General features: G+C 37.1%; 1 protein-coding gene across 1 annotated transcript; it reads right to left on the bottom strand.

Moving 5' to 3' along the window:
- Positions 1-341: 341 nt before the first annotated feature.
- Positions 342-16,355, bottom strand: LOC113519950 (DNA polymerase nu-like). Its single transcript, XM_052903352.1, has 14 exons — positions 16,239-16,355; positions 11,766-11,826; positions 10,517-11,527; positions 10,284-10,400; positions 10,078-10,198; positions 9,761-9,995; positions 9,239-9,480; positions 7,867-7,997; positions 6,992-7,107; positions 5,784-5,958; positions 4,464-4,618; positions 3,227-3,406; positions 1,535-1,684; positions 342-514 (listed from the first exon to the last, which is right to left on the bottom strand). Exons 1-14 carry the CDS (start codon positions 16,255-16,257, stop codon positions 396-398), a joined length of 2,832 nt encoding a protein of 943 aa, XP_052759312.1. The 5' UTR covers positions 16,258-16,355; the 3' UTR covers positions 342-395.
- Between the last annotated feature and the right edge of the window lie 1,170 nt (positions 16,356-17,525).

Genomic DNA, 17,525 nt, shown 5'->3' with positions numbered 1-17,525 from the left:
TTTAATTTATGAAAATAAATAAAACGCCATAATGAAATTTTCTCATCTTTAATTTTTTTTTTAGTACGATTGTTCCGTTTTGGTACAGGCTAAGGTCGGAGACTATGCTGCCTAGTTTTCAATAACATCTCATCTTAAATTTTTATCTGTCATTTTATATATATATATATATATATTTATTGAAATTTCGAATAGCTTTATAAGCAATGCAAAAAGGTTTTATGTCATGAACAAATGTTCTGTTACTTTAAATGTTTAGGAACAGCTGCGGTAAACAATAATGTATGTATAAATGAAATACTTGAATTTTATACTATTGAATTGAATTTTATATATTTATTTATTGTAATAGTGAAACTACGTATGCTTAATAAAGTTATGTATTGAAAACGTGTCTATGTGTGTTCGAATGGGCGCATCTCGCCCCAGCTGCGGCCGGCCGACACCGCCACCGGCAGCCTGATCGCCAGTCCGCACTCGTAACCGCAATTTTCCATAGCCTCCTTTATAATACCTAAAATATGACAAATAAAATCAGCTCTAGTTATTATTATTAATTCAATAATAAATCAATCACGATGGTTTCCAGGGGGAACTGCGAGGAGGTCGACCTGGTAGGGTATATTACTAGCAATAGGGCAATTTTTTTTGATGGATGAAAATGGTATGGCAACCCCGCCTGCACTAACGGGATACGCTGACGGAGCACCAGTGAAGGGTGATAGGTGAGAATGAAAACAGGCCAGTTAGTCCATCATGATGAATTCATCAGGAATTAACCATGATAGTTTCCAGGGGGAACCGCGAGGACGTCGACCTGGTTGGGTCGGTCGATATTGCTAGCAATGGGATTCTCAGTCTCCATTACTAACAATCCCTCCCCCCCCCTAATGGGGCAATTTGACCCCATTACTAACAATCCCTTTCCTCCCAACCTCACCTATTATCCCTCACTAGTAGTCCACCGTCGTAAATCAATAGCTTAAAAAGGATTGCTGCTGCATTTACATTAAAAAATAACCAATAATAAAATCATTGAATAATGTAGACGTATAAACTTCCACGTAAAGTATTGTAAACTATGGAACTCTCTTCCACTACATATTCGTGAAAGTCAATCGCTGAATATATTCAAGAGTAGATTAAAAGAGCATCTTCTGTCCCCATAAACTTATGTCTATGTATGTATATGTACCTATTTTATATGTAAACAGATATTTTATGTTTATGTACATATATATGTATATGTATTATTGTATACAGATATGTATGTATTTTGATTTTAATTATATGAGTTACTTATATATGTCAATATATTTATTATTTCTTAATAGAAACATCTATAATGTTTCCTTCTATTATTGTACGCACACTGCCCGCTAATAATTAACGCTCCTTTCCACTCAGAGTTTGCTGGAAGAGAACTCTTACAGAGTTAAGCTCGCATGTTGTACATCTTTATTTTATATATATATAATATGTTTGTATTTTTTTGTGTACAATACAGAATAAATAAATAAATAAACATACGTACCGGCAGCGGTGTGCAGGTGTGCGTGAGGCAGCTCCCACACGAGCTCGTCGTGTATCTGCAGCAGCAGCCGCGCGGCCAGCGGCGGGCTGCTGCACCGCAGCCGCTGCTCGGTCACTATCATCGCCGTCTTGCATATGTCCGCCGCCGAACCTGTTGTAGTGAACCGGCCACGTGACATCGACCGCAGCAAGTCATGGATTGTAATTTTCATTACAATACACATTAGCGTCCCAGAGTTTCTCTGCTGTGTTTACACCACTTTCAACTAAAGATTCTACTACTTAGTATCATCATCATCACTCACCAGAGGGAGACTTTGTACAAAAGTCGATTGCTTGGGTACCTCTGTCCCATTCGTGTTTCAACCGTGAAACAGTTGTGTTTGCATGGCTGTGTTTCGATTTGAAGGGTGGAATATAGCAGTTCGGTTTGAAGGGATACAGAGGAATAACACCTGAAGACCCTCAGATGAATGGCAAACTTTAGCATTTTCTAAAGGTTTAGTAGGGATGGTGTTATCATCAAGCGAAACATTTTTCACTGTATTTATATATTAACTCTGTTATGTCCATGGTAAAACTCCAAGCATTTATAGAAAGAGACTATGTCTATAGGCAACGGTTACCACTTTCCATCAGGTGGGCCGTCAAAAAGCTTGTTTGCCATTCTAGGTTGCATAAAAAAAATTGTATTTTCTAAAGGTTTAGTGGTGGATGGTGTCAATACCATGAAGCCCGCATTTTATACCGTTTTTAACTGCAACATTTATAAATTAACTACTAACGCCAATATCTTTAAACTACATAAAGAGAGGGTGCTAAAGGCCTTTACTGCCCCTTCATCTCTCTTTCTTCTCTCTCATACTTCATCCACTGTAATAAAAGAACTACGTAATATCAAACTCTCCCTCGGACCCTTTCCGTTTGTCTTCCATGACATCTCCGCCTCGTCCGTCTACCTTTACATTGATCTAAGCATTTCGTAATATTACATACATATTGTAGTACAGCAAACAGATTACCAATTGCAGATAAGCGGCATACTATAAAACTAGTATCATAATAGGGTTAGTTTGATATGGGTCCCTGGACATATTGGGATTAAAGGTAATGAAATGGCCGATGAGTTGGCGAGCATCAGAATCAAAAATGATAGGTCCCGAACCATATGTTGCACTTGCGCCCCCTCAGAGGAGTATGTGAAAAAAAAACAGCAAAAGGAATGGAAGACCTTCAACATTCTAAAAAGCCACCGCCTGCAGACAACAGGCAAGCATGCCTTAACTGCATATACGCCTTCTGCCAAGCTGGGTGTCACCACACACTGTCCCTGTTCTTCACACTGCGACAACACACTGCGCCCGAACGACTTATCAGCGACGGAAATCGTCCTGATACGTCAAGGAAAATTGGCATAAGACGAGCACACAATGCGACGTGCATCGGCTTACTGACCCCATTCTATGCTAAGATAACTACTAAATGCCAATATCTTTGAGCTACATTAAGAGTGGGTGCTAAAGGCCTCTACTGCCCCTTCATCTCTCTCTCTTCTCTCTCATAGGTCCACTATAAAACAACGTCCTATCAAACTCTCCCTAAAAATTTGTCTTCCAGTCTTTCAACACATCTAAGCTTTCGTAATATTTTTTTTTTTTGAGATACGCGGATATTTCATATAGTATCTACAGACCTTGCACGACAAAGTTGACAGCCTGCCTCTCGGCCTGCGCCCTCAGCTCGGTTGCCCCCGCCACCGCCTGCAGCCCCCGCAGCTGCCGCCTTCTGCCGCTGGGTGTCACCACACTCCCTCCCTGTTCTTCACACTGCGACACCACACTGCGCCCGAACGACTTCAGCGACGGAAATCGTCCTGATACGCGGAAGGAAAATTGGCAACAAGCACACAATTCTTCTGAGGATAAACCACCGCAATATGAACGCTTCTAACAGAAAAGCATAGACTTTATTTCACTAGCTAGGTACTTTAAAAGATGATAATGGAATGGCAGCCCCGCCATCAGTGAGAGATGACAAATGAAAATGAAAAAGCAGGTCACTTAGCCCATAAGGAGGACAACGTGGAGGTACTAGCTAGGTGACAACCTGTGACAAAGGAATTAAAAAAGGTGATGTTTCACCCATTTTCAGTAATGCCTATGCAGTCTTTATAACTGATGTCACTTAATTACTTCTGGTAACTGTACCATACCTACCACATAATAAAAAAGTGGGGGGAAAGATTATTAGTAATGCAGACTACCAGTCCCATTGCTAGCAATATTCTCCGTTAAGTCCGTCGACCTCCACGTGGTCCACCTGGAAACCATCGTGTTGAAATCCAAGTGTATTCATCACATTGGGCTGACTGACCTGCCTCTTCATTCTCACCTATCATCTCTCACTGGTGCCCCGCCGGTGTATACCGATAGCGCAGACGGGGTTACCATTCCATTATCATCCATTAAAAAAAAACTCTAAAAGTGTCGTAATCTACTCTTAAATATCACATATTGTTTGGGGTTGCCATAACATGTTTTTCTCATCCATTCGCCTCTACTACAGACATTCTGGTGTATACTGCCTTTCTCAGAGGGGAAAAGGATTGTTAGTAATGGTGTTTGACTGCCCCATTGCTAGCAATATACCCTATCAGGTCGACCTTCACGCGGTTCCCCCTGGAACCCATCACGGTTAATTATAGATGAATTCATTATGATGGGTCAACTGACCTGCTTCACCCTCACTTATCATCCCCCACTCCCGTTACTGGTGTCCCGCCAGTATATACCTATAGCGTGAAAGGGGTTACGATTTCATTTTCATCCATTAAAAAAATTGCGTTTCTCTTCGCATCACCTTAGAAACCGTGGATCAGACAAGGAAACAAACACCAAGGCTAAGAGCGTCAACAACAAAGAATGTAATACTGTTGAAACTGGCGAGGATGGTGAGTGCCTGCTCGTAGGTGACGTGCAGGATGTCCATGAGCTTCCTGGTGCCGGCGCCGTACAGGCTCGCGTACACGATGCGCTTCGTGCGCTCCCGGTCCTCGCTCGACACTTCCCCTTCCGACTTGTTCAGCCTGACCCGGATTCGACCAATTACTGGACCATTTGCATTTGTAGTAATTTTTATGCAACTTAGAATGGCAAACAAGCTGACGGCCCACCTGATGGACAATGGTAACCGTCGCCTATACACATGAGTAGTAACCATGGACATAACAGAGTATACTGTTTTGCTTATGATACCCCCCAATGCATTGCCATTCCTTAGGACTCAGGTGTTATTCCTCTGTACCCTGTAAATTCATTGCTATATCCCACCCTTCAAACCGAAACACAGCCATGCAAACACAACTGCTTCACGGTTGAAACACGAATAGGACAGACCTCTGTCTTATTATCATTCATAATTCTCTTATTACCCAATATATTAGCGATAAAAAGGATTTTCAAAAAGGGTATACGAATGTTGAGGTTTCTTCAGGGTCGGCAACGCGCATGTGACACCCTTAGTGTTGCAGCCGTCCATAGGCTACAGTGACTGTTTACCATCAGATGTGTTGTATGCTTGTCTGTCACTTTCATGATATAAAACTTTCATGATAGAAACACGAATGGGACAGAGGTGGCCAAGCAAATGACTTCTATACGAAGTTTAAGTTGTATAAAAAAAAAATTAGAGTGATATATAAAATTGTAATAGAGTTAAAGAATAAATCTTATAATTCAGTGTATTGATTATGTAAAATTTTTATCTAGTTAATAAATTAGTACTTTAAAGACTCTTGTCTCTTGTATCTAATATCGTCATAATGGGGGGAAAGGGATTGTTAGTAATGGAGACTGAGAATCCCATTGCTAGCAATATACCCAACCAGGTCGACCTCCTCGCGGTTCCCTCTGGAAACTATCATGATTAATTCCTGATGGATTCATCATGACGGGCTAACTGGCCTGTTTTCATTCTCATCTATCACCCTTCACTGGTGCTCCGCCAGCGTATCCCGCTAGCGCAGGCGGGGTTACCATTCCATTTTCATCCAATAAAAAAAAATTTCGTCACAGTCGTAGAATACTGACGGATCTGACAAAGATTACATATATAGATCCGTCAGTATTCTACGACTATGACGATATATGGTTTAAAAACTCTGTATTACCGTAGTACTCCGTCGGTATAATATTATGTTAATTTGCAGAAAAAGAGAATGAATGACTTGTTGAAGGATGATAAAATCTCACCACTTAGCAGCGAGGACCCTAAATATGTCGTCTCCGGACTTGAGCGCGTCGAGAAGCACGGTGTCGCCCGCTATGTAGGCGAATACTCGGCACTCCACGTGTTTGAAGTCGGCGGCGAGAAGCACGCAACCCTCGCGGGCCACGTACACGGAGCGGAAGTTCAGTAACTGAGATTCTTAAAAAAAAAACTCAGTTACAAATTCACAGACACAAATACAAAAAAGGTCAGAAAGTTGTCTCCTCAAAGATAGTGACAGAAATCACGAAGAAAAAAAGAACCGAGATTTTTACGACAGAAAACAATAGTTGTTGGTTTAACTGCTGACATTCCATTAGTAGACACAGAACTCTCCCCAGAAGAGAAGAATATAATGGCCATTGGCCAAGGGTTTTTTTTTACAACACAGGGACAAACGAGCATGCGGCTCACCTGATGGTAAGTGACTACCGCCGCCCATGGTCACCCACAATACCTACGGCATTGCAGGTGTGCTGCCGGACATTTAAAAAGGAATATGGTTTCTTGAAGGTTATGTTGTCGTATCGGTTCGGTAATACTGCTGCTGGAAGTTAATTTACAGGGCGGAAAAGGATTGTTAGTAATGGGGTCTAATTTCCCCATTACTACCAATACACCATATCAGGTCGACCTCCACGCGTTTCCCCCTGGATACTATCGTGGTTAATTCTAGTGGGATTCGTTACGATGAGGTAACGGGCCTGCGTTCATTGTCACCTATCATCCCTCGCTGGTGCCCCGCCAGCGTATACCGATAGCGCAGGCGGGCTTACCATGCCATTATCATCCATTACAAAAAAAAAACCTACTTTACGGACCAGTTTTTAGTCACGTGACCTAAATTTATCAAGTTTTTAAAATTTTCAAATCTACCTCCTTTTGTACTAGTCCTGACTAGATGCGAACTGTGAAGCTCCATGAAGACTCCAGCTAATGGGACTATGTGGGCGGAAGGGGTTGTTAGTAATGCGGACTTTCAGTCCTATTGCTAGCAATATACGCCAACAGGTCGACCTCCACGTGGCTCCCCCTGGAAACCATCGTACTAAATTCCAGATGTATTCATCACGATGGACTAACTGACCTGCCTTTTCCTCCTCACCTATCATCCCTCACTGGTGCCCCGCCAGCGTATACCGTCACCAATACTACCAAAGTTAAACAAAAAATAAAGGAAATTGGCGCATACCATCGTTGCATTTGTCGCCTTCAGGAAATGCATTGAGGCTAAAGGGCGTTTTGGGTATCGCTTGCACGTTCGGGTTACTGGAGGCAATGCGGCCCGTCGCCGCCGCTGTCTGCACCCTGCACACGAATGTTTTTTTTTAATGGATGATAATGGCATGGTAACCCCGCCTGCGCTATCGGTATACACCGGCGGGTCACCAGTGAGGGATGATAGGTAAAGATGAAGCAGGTCAATTAGCCCATTGTGGCAAATTCACTAATAAATCAATCATGATAGTTTCCAGGGGGGACCGCGAGGAGATCGACCTAATAGAGTGTATTGCTAGTAATAAAGTTGCTAATTCCATTATTAATAATCCCTTCCCCCCCCCCTCTCGCCCACGATTGTATGCTTTCATAGTTTTATCACCAATGTTAAATTTCTTTATTATGATAAAATAATACATCTCTCAACATGATACTAGTGAGGGGAAGGGATTGTTAGCAATGGGGAGGTTAGTCCTTATTGCTATCAATATATCCTTTTGGGACGACCTCCACGCGGTTCCCCCTAGAAACTATCGTGACTAATGTACCGTTGAATTAGTCACAATGGACTAACTGACCTGCCTTTTCATTCTCACCAATCATCCCTCACTAGTGCCCCGCCAATGTAAACCGTTAGCGCAGGCGGGATTACCATTTCATTATCATCTATTAAAAAAAAAGAAAAAATATATATGATAATTACTAGTGATAAAGCAGTACCTAATCATAAAGTTTTCTCTCCGCAAAGAAAACACGACTCCAATTAAAAAAAAATAGCAAAATTAAGATGAGAGTAATACGGGAGCTGTCAAACATTATCATTTACAAAAAGAATTATCCAAATCTCACCATGTTGGTCTGAGGACGCCGTCGACGACGTGTTGCGCGATACCGGACAGAAACGTAGCGTGCGCTTTGTACAAGTGACGGTATACCAATATCAGGTTAGGAAGAGGGTGCACCGACACCAGTCCGCGCAGCTATGGCGTCGAATACAAAATTTACAATATACGAAATTAAAGCGAACTCCATTTTAAGTCTCGCAAGTTTAAGCTGTTCCGGTTTCAAGTATCAGACATGCCAGTAAAAATTATTAGTTTGTGCGACTCAGTATTGTCATCTCTATTTGTTTGTTTGTCCTTTTTACATACAACGACAATTGTAGTTATTTATAAAAAAAAAATTATAAACAATTTAACCAGAGGGAGACTTTGTACAAAAGTCGATTGCTTGGCCACCTCTGTCTCATTCGTGTTTCAACCGTGAAGCAGTTGTGTTTGCATGGCCGTGTTTCGGTTTGAAGGATGGGGTAAGGCGTGAATTTACTGGGTACAGAGGAATAACACCTGAGTCCTCAGGAATGGCAACGCATGGGGTGTATCATGGGCGAAATAGTATATTCGGTTATGTCCATGGTACAGCTCATGTCTATAGGCGACGGTTACCACTTTCCATCAGATGGGCCGTCAGCTTGTTTGCCATTCTAAGTTGTATTAAAAAAAAATAGGACAAAAAAAGACATATTACATCAAGTCAACAGACGGTATTTTTACTAACAATTAATATAATTAATAAATAAAAATATATAACAAGAATTAGCACATTTTATAAATACTATCTAGAGAAATAGCAGCTAATACAGTGTTTAAACGTAAACTTGAGGATTGGCTGTTATTTAATGGATTTTTATAACGCTAATGAATATTTTACTAAAAAAAAAACTAACGTACTTGACCTATACTGGAGATGTACATAATTGGTACTTTTGCTATAAATTTTCTGTTTACTGTAATAAATTATGTATGTATTTGATTTATATGACTAATGAAAGGAAATATAGTATAGAATAGATGTAATTTTTCTCATACTGTTAATAATTTGCATTTGCACGCCGACATAAAAGCAAAATGTAGGTATATAGGAAACGTAAACCTCTTCCATCTAAAACTACCTTCATTGTAACAAAATAAATTCATTTCATATTATTTTATCTACTTTATTGTTTCAAAAGTTGGTCGTACATTGGACGTGTTAATGGCACGCTATATACAACAGGCATCTGTTGTTTGCCATTCTCTTCATAAAAAAAAATCAACACATTTTCCACTGTACTTTGGAAGAAAAATTGCATTATTATTACAGTCGAAAATAACCAAAAGTTATTGTTTTACAAGAAATACTTAGATATTATCATTGAATTTTAATAAAATCTTATAAGTACCATAGACTCCGAGGTGGACTTGGCGCCTTTGCAAATGGTCTCTCTTATCTTAATGTTGCATTTTGTGTCCAGCTGCAGCTCGTCGTACAGTATGGCGCGCACTTGCGCCGGCGAATTGATCTGGAAACTCCTCCCGGCCACCTTGTAACATTCCTCCTCCACCATCTTTATTTTAGTCAGCAATATGTCTTCCATTACCTTCAACTTCTCCATATCAACCGTTATGCCTCGATGCTCCATCTCTATATATATATATATATATATATATATATATATATATATATATATATATATATATATATATTATATATATATATTAATAAACAAACAGAATGGAAACCTCAACAATTATTTGCTTTATTCGACGATATTATTTTTAGCTATTTATAATGATTACAGTCTAGAAGTTTCAGCTCAAAGAACGATAGTAATAGGTAAAGAAGCCAAAATTTATTCTAATAAAAAAAGTAATAAAAGCAATGCGCTAGATTTGGAGAAAAGAAATATTTTCCAGCAGCCTACCAGCGATTATAGGTAACAAGCGCATTTCGATTTCAATGAACACTCTCCACAAAGACTGCTCCCTGAGCAGACTGCTAAGTCTCACTACACACTCTTTTAGCGTCATTATGTACCAGGCCGTCTTTTGCAAAACACATTCGCTCGCAATTGTGTACTTTGGAGTAACAGAAAGCTGTTTTTGTAAATCTACAAAACTTTCAGGAGGATTGTCTGGATCGAAAAGGCTGCCTCCGATCTGTAAATCATTATATTGTACCCATTGTAAAGATTTGTTTAATTTACAAGGTCACTATATTACCTAATGTATAATTCATTACCTTAGCATCGATTATTGTAAACTTTGCTTGTATGTTAAATTGAAATTTTAATAAAATGAGAAGACTTTTAGCATCGTAACAATTAACCGTTTTGTTTTCTAAAACATCGTTTACCATTTCACTGGAAAACAAAATTTAATTGAATGTTAAATAACATAAGTACCTAAAATAATAAGTTTATTAAAAGAATATATAAATACTAAGACCTGAAGTTTTCTGCGTCCATTTTAACGTAATAGAATGTATCGTCAATACAGAACATCATGCCTTCTATAACGCAGTCATTTTCCGTGTGTTGACTGTTTAATTGACAAAATCCGTTGCTGAGAAAAAATATTAGATATATCGAAAATTTGAAATGACAAACTAAAGTTTCACTTAACTCGACTATAGAATTGAATTTTCTAATTGGACTACAACTAATAACCTATTATTATACCTGTATATTAAGGTTACAAATACTTCATTAGCATCTGGAAAACTACATATCTTGCTGTTATGATCTAAAACTATTACATTATATTTGACATCCTCGACAGGAATCTGCACCTTTATCGGGGCTACAAACTTGGATTTACTCTTTATCTCTTTAATACTTTCTAATTTATCTATAGGTGTGGTATCTTCAATGGTAAGACCACAATTTTCCGTTGATATTTCTTTTGGTTTTCTAAATTTCATCACACCATCCTTATTAGCTAATTGTGCTTGAATCATTTTTTTATTGAGACCAGTTTTGATATTATTTTCAGTGAATACTTTGCTCTTAGTATTATGTAATACTACTTCATCAGGAGCCTGTATACGACTAGCAACTACATCATTTCCTTCTTCAACTGGATTTTGGGAATCTACATCATATAACCAATTTTTAACCGCCTTTGTATACTTTTCTTTTTTAAAGTTGTGTTTACTTTCAGACGTTTTCTTGATTTTAATTAAAACTTTGTCAGTATTTTTATTTGTTGTTTTACGTTTTTTCGTCTTTATATTTATGTCACCGTTGTTTTCATAGTTATTAGAGTTACAATCATTCATGTTCTCGATCTGGTCCTTTATTACGAAACAGTTCAAACTATTTACACTGTTTTGTTTAGAAGTAGTTTCATCAGTATTTTCTGCAAGTAATTCAGTATCGAAAAACTCATTCCAGGTGATGGTTTTCATATTAGCATTATAATTATTCGATTCTGTTGCATTTGTGGCAAATTTATTAGTATCCATGAAATCGGTATTACGTGTAGTCGGTGATAATGTTAACGGATCGAATCTTGATATTTTATCGATATTTGTAGTTTCATCCTCAATTCTAGTCTGCACAAGATCAGTGGACTTGTATACTTCTGGCATATTGTAAGTATTAAAATGATAAGATTTTTCGATATTGTTTAAAATATCCATCTCTGTGTCATAATTTTGCCATGTATTTGGTATTTCAGAATCTCTAAACCTAAAAAAAACAATGGATAGAGGAAAGAGCAAGACAAAGTCATTTCTAAATAGTTTTACACTATCATAAGTCCGATACGCGATAGACAGAACAGAACCGAACGCCAAAGTTTTTTATCTTTTTTACAGCTATTTTCTATATCCACCTACAATATTCACTTTAATTCCAAAGATTCTTAATAGTATACAATTATGTAATCAAGTTACTTCTTGGTGTATTAAAGAGTAATTGCACAAACCATAATACTCCTTTCTTCCGTTTTGTTTGTTGTTTACGGCCAGTATTGCTCGAGACACTTCCTGTAATAATAAATTTGTTTGCATTAAATAGTGTAGGTATCGGTGTTCTTATATTACATAGTTTCGAGCCTATTTAGCCATTACAGAACAGCATGCAAATGTCACATAAAATTAAATATAAATAAAGAAGGTGCCTAATTGCACTAATTTAACACCTACAATCATCTTCATTCCATGCGTATTTACCAAACACTAAACTGATTTTACTAATTCCCGAACTAATTCCGAAGAATAATAATAGAATACGTCTACCAGAACCGGATCCTTCAAGATCATTGCAACAGGTATGGTCTAAATCTAGTAACACTAAGAATAAGGAAGAAAATTATAATCGTTCAGCAATATTTATCTGTTTTACATTAAAAGATAGGTGATTCGCGGGTTTTCGAAAATATAGACATATTGGTGCCTAAGTATCCCACAAAATATTTCGGATACGGTAGCCCCGCGTCACCAACCGAGACTATCTACTACACAAACCATTTTCCCATACGAGACATGCTGCTCAAAGTCAGACCTGAAAAATAATCTTAAATACGCTAAAGATTCCCTAATATCGAAATGATTACGATTTACTTATGATCTATATATATTGCAGGTACATATTTGTTTTACCGTAGCAATCAACAAAACATAGTGGGGACTACCAGTGCAAAGTTTTTTTTCAATTGATGATAATGAAATGGTTACCCCACCTGCCCTAACGGTATACACTGGCGGGGCACCAGTGAGGGGTGATAGGTGAGAATGAAAAGACAGATCAGTTAGCCCATCGTGAAGAATACACCAGGAATTCAGCACGATGATTTCCAGTGGGGACCACGTGAAGGTCGACCTTGTGGGACATATTGCTAGCAATGGCACCGACAGTCCGCATTACTAACAATCCCTTCCCCCCCCCCATCAAGATTTAACAACAATAACCTGCTCATGCTATCGCTATACGCCGATGGGGTCTCAATGAGCGATAGGTGAGATAGAGAAAGGTCAGTTAGCCTATTGTGACTAATTTCACAAGAATTTAAACGAGATAGTTGTGAGGGAATTGATTGTTAGTAATAGGTTTTACAGCCCCATTGCTAGAAATATACCCTATCAGATCTACCTCCACGCGGTTTCCCTTGAAAACGATCGTGATTATTTTTTTTTTTTTATTGAATTTTCATGATGGGCGAACTGACCTGCTTTCATCGTCACTTATTATCCATCACTGATGTCCCGACAGCGCTGGCGGGTTTACCTTACTATTTCATTATTATCATTACCACTAAAAAAACAAGTGATTTTCCAGAGGGGACCACGTGGAAGTCGACCTGTCAGAATATATTGCTAGCAACGAGACTGGTGGTTCACATTACTAACAATCCTTTCCCCCCAGCAGTACAAGGTTAAACAATATGACTCTAAGTGTACAGGTAGAATGTAATTATAAGTAGCAGAAAAGTACGGCAAGGTATACATGGGTATAACTTGTTGAGTTTAATTGTTTTGTATCTCCAGCATCCACAATTATTATTTTTAATAATTGCAACATTAGGCATAGACAACGAAAGAGAAGTTACGGTAGAGAGAGCGAAAGGGCTCTCTCTACGGTATGATTCTCTCTGGTGTGTGTGTAAAATAAGTAATATATATGGCTGAGGAAATTGTAATAGATAAATATAATAAAAGTATAAGTGGATTTAAATACGTGTTTTTTATTGCTCGGCGCAAGTGCTCATGCTTCATTATATCAAGTATAAATAAAATTGTCAATAATAACAACTTTAACAACTTAATCCTCGAATAAACGTCACAGTGTTGTGTTCTGTGATATCCATACGAGCTGTGGAGTTTATAGACTAGTACATTCCCTCATATGATTTGCTACTTGTTGTTATTATACAAAAAATGAAATATTTTGTTATAATAATTGTTTCACAGATGACCCTGATATGTAATAATAAAGCTTACTTATAAAGCTATTATTATCAAACCTGTATTTTGTTGTTTTATTAAAACACCCAATACTTTTTTACCAAGTGATGATAATTGACTTTCATACTTCTTAAGATTAAATGGTAGAAATATTTCCGTATCTTCTAATTCGTTCATGTTATCTAGTTAAGTCACTCTTTAGCTCTCTATGCGATATTAATCGAGCCACAAATTTCAAAACTGACGCGCTGGCGCGCTTTTCCAATTTATATTATTAAATCCATAGACTCAATCTAATACCTGAGACCATAGAAAGAGAATGTTAATGACTGTTATAATGTTATAATTACTGTAATTTTCTTTTCTCAGAAGTATAAAAGTAACTCTGTAGTGAATAATAACTAAATCAATAAAATTTTTACTTGTTCATAAGACATGATTATATGTTAATGATTTGTTATTTAGATTATGAAGTATGTAACAAATTTAACAAATGTATCTGAAAAAGATATAGCTTTGCGTTCTTAAAACAGAAAATTACAGAGTATTTAATAATTAAGGCTAACTGTAAATGCCCTACGTATGTGCCCGATATCCAATTATACGGAGCAAATAAGGATTTTTTTTTACTATCATAGTTTGTAAGAAAATTGTTACTAATAAAATGAACCAAATTATAGTCTGAATAATAAAGTATTATTATTATATTGTTATTAAAACATGGAAATACTACAGGCATATAAATACAAACTTTCTACTGCAGATCAGGCTGTATGGTTTAATTCCTTTGCTTTGCTATTTTGCATAAATTAATACTATTACTGCCACTGACAAATGTGTCAGTCGAAAAAAGCGCGGGAAACGTTTAAAAAAGCGGGAGTGTTTTTTGATCTTCTTTAAATTAATTTTATTTTTAATTATATAAGGATTAGTCTTATTTATATATTGTGTATTAGATTGTATATATAATTGTATATTTTGTAGTAATAGTGTTTGTTGCTGTAAATATTGGTAAGTAAATTACCTATATTAATTAGACATTATGGATCCACCTATAGACCCTGGGGGGACAACCCCCCAGGTGTCTGCAAATATAACTATCCCATTTAATAATAGTTTTGATATATTGGGTGAATCTAGTATGGACACAGATGGTTCTAGCGTTGCAAGTTCTAAACGTAAGCGAGTACGTGGCGAACGTCGCATTTGCAAACATTGCAATAAAAAACGAAGGAGGCACACCAAAGGTCTCGAATCTAAAATTAAAGATAGTGATTGTCAATGTATTGAGGATGAGAATCAAACTCAAGTATCAATACCAGTTGTAAATAATACCGAGTCTGTTAAACCTGCTTCTCCACCCAGTACTTTAAGCAGAACTTTGTACAATGCCGAGGATGTAGCTCCTTATGTCGTTCATGTACAAAAAAATGAAACACATCCTAATGATAACACTACATTACATCCTATTGCATTTGGTCGCTTTTTACACACTAATAAGATAAATAATATAGTGAATGGTAGCCTCAAAAGAATAGGAAGAAACCGTTTATCGCTTTCTTTCTCAAATTTTGAAAATGCAAATGCATTTTTAAATAATAGTCACTTAGAAACACATAATTTTAAGGCATTTATACCTTCTTTCCATGTAACCCGTATGGGAATTGTGAGGGGTATTCCTAAAGATTGGACAGAAGAGGAAGTAATCCAAAATATATCAGTACCTATAGGTTGTGGGAGAATTCTAAAAACCAGAAGAATTAAGAAAAAGACCATTAATGAAGGACAACCAGGTTTTATTAATACTGAAACCATTGTTATTACTTTTGATGGACAAATATTACCAAAAAGAGTATTTATGTTTTACACATCATTAACTGTAGATTTGTACATTTACCCCACTATCCAATGCTATAACTGCTGTAGGTTCGGACATGTCAAGATGCAGTGTCGTTCAAATCCTTGGTGTTATAAATGCAGGCAAAATCATACAGGTGATAAATGTGAAGTAGATGAGGAAAATGTTTCTTGTATCTTGTGTAATGGTTCTCATTCAGCAATTAGTAAGAAATGTCCTGAATATGCACGTCAGAAAGCCATTAAAGAAACAATGGCCCACAGTTGTGTTTCTTATGCTGAAGCATCAAAATTTCATCCTCCCACTTCTAAACTATATTCAGATGTATTAACATCATCATCTCTATCTAATAAATCTCATTTTCAATCTTCTTTCCTCAAAGAGAAATCATCATTACCACATATTCAATCATCATATAAAAAAACAGTTACACTTAAACCACGCTCTCCTCAAAAAGCACAACAAGGATATGATCGTTCTGCCCATGAAGCCATAGTTAAGGAATATAATATTCCTGCTCCCTCTAATGGTTGTGCATTATCATCAAATAATATTGACAATAATCAATCCATCTTTGATATTATTCTCATGCTTATTAAAGTGTTATCGCAATCGAAAATGATACAAACAAATTTACCACCGTCCAACGATGCCATTTACAATGTATTTTCTCAATTATTAACTTCTCACAATGGATTACAAAGTCCTAATAATTCAGTGGAACTGTCGTAGCATAACAAACAAGAAATCAGACTTATTTTATTTGATTAATAAATATAATCCTTTTATAATAGCTCTCCAAGAGACTTGGTTAAAGCCAGGATATCCTTTTAGGATTTCAGGCTTTACAAGTCTCCGTGATGATAGAGCTGACGGATATGGCGGTGTTGCCATATTGGTCAAAAACTCCCTTCCTTTTTCTTCTTTTTCGCTTCCTGTATATAGCGGCATTAATGCAGCTGCTATAATTATAAATGGTATCTGTTTTATTACTTTATATATTCCTGATCCTACATGCCAAATATATTCACAACTAGAACAATTATTTTCAATTTTACCTAAACCTTTTCTCGTAATGGGCGATTTTAATGCTCAACACCAATCGTGGGGCAGTTCTACTTCTAATTTTTATGGTGGAAAACTCCTGACGATAATTGACACTTACAACTTATGTATTATTAACTCAGATGTACCAACACGTAGAACTGCACCGAATGAAGGGTTTAGTGCTCCTGACATTTCAATATGTTCTTCTGATTTAGCTTCTTCACTGTCGTGGTATCCTCATTCCTCTACCTTCGGAAGCGATCACTTTCCCCTCATTCTTTCTTTTCCAATTTCCATTCCCTCAAGTCGAAAGAGTGGTCCTCGGCTTAAATATAATTTATCAAATGTAGACTGGAATATTTACAAACAATATTTAGATAATAAAATAACGGAGTTACCTATTGTTTACCATGGAAATGAACATCAATGTTGTAATGACTTGATGATAAATATGAAGGAGGTTGCTGATTTATTATTTCCTGTTAAAAATAGTGCTTCAGGGAAAATTCCCTCGCCACCTTGGTGGGACAAAGATTGTACGGAAGCAATTAAAAATCGTAAAGATGCTGAAAAAAATTATAATAATTACATGACACCAGAAAATTTTGAAATTTACACCGCAGTTTCACGTTCTACTCGAAAACTACTGAAAAAAAAGAAATTAGAAGGCTGGAGAAGATTTTGTTCTTCTATCTGTCCAGAAGTTAATTCATCAGTCGTTTGGAATAATATTAAAAGATTCAGATCTGCCTTTAGTGATCATACATCACGTTCTGCACTCGATTTAACTTTAGCGAATAAATTTTTAGATCGCCTTGCTCCTAGTTATGTGCCGGAATGCCTTTACAATATTTCTCTATCCGTCTCTGACGAATTA

This window comes from Galleria mellonella, unplaced genomic scaffold (genome assembly GCF_026898425.1).
Source record: "Galleria mellonella isolate WM207_F2 unplaced genomic scaffold, CSIRO_AGI_GalMel_v1 utg139, whole genome shotgun sequence".
Lineage (NCBI taxonomy): Eukaryota > Metazoa > Arthropoda > Insecta > Lepidoptera > Pyralidae > Galleria > Galleria mellonella.
This window is presented reverse-complemented; position numbering and strand designations above follow the sequence as displayed.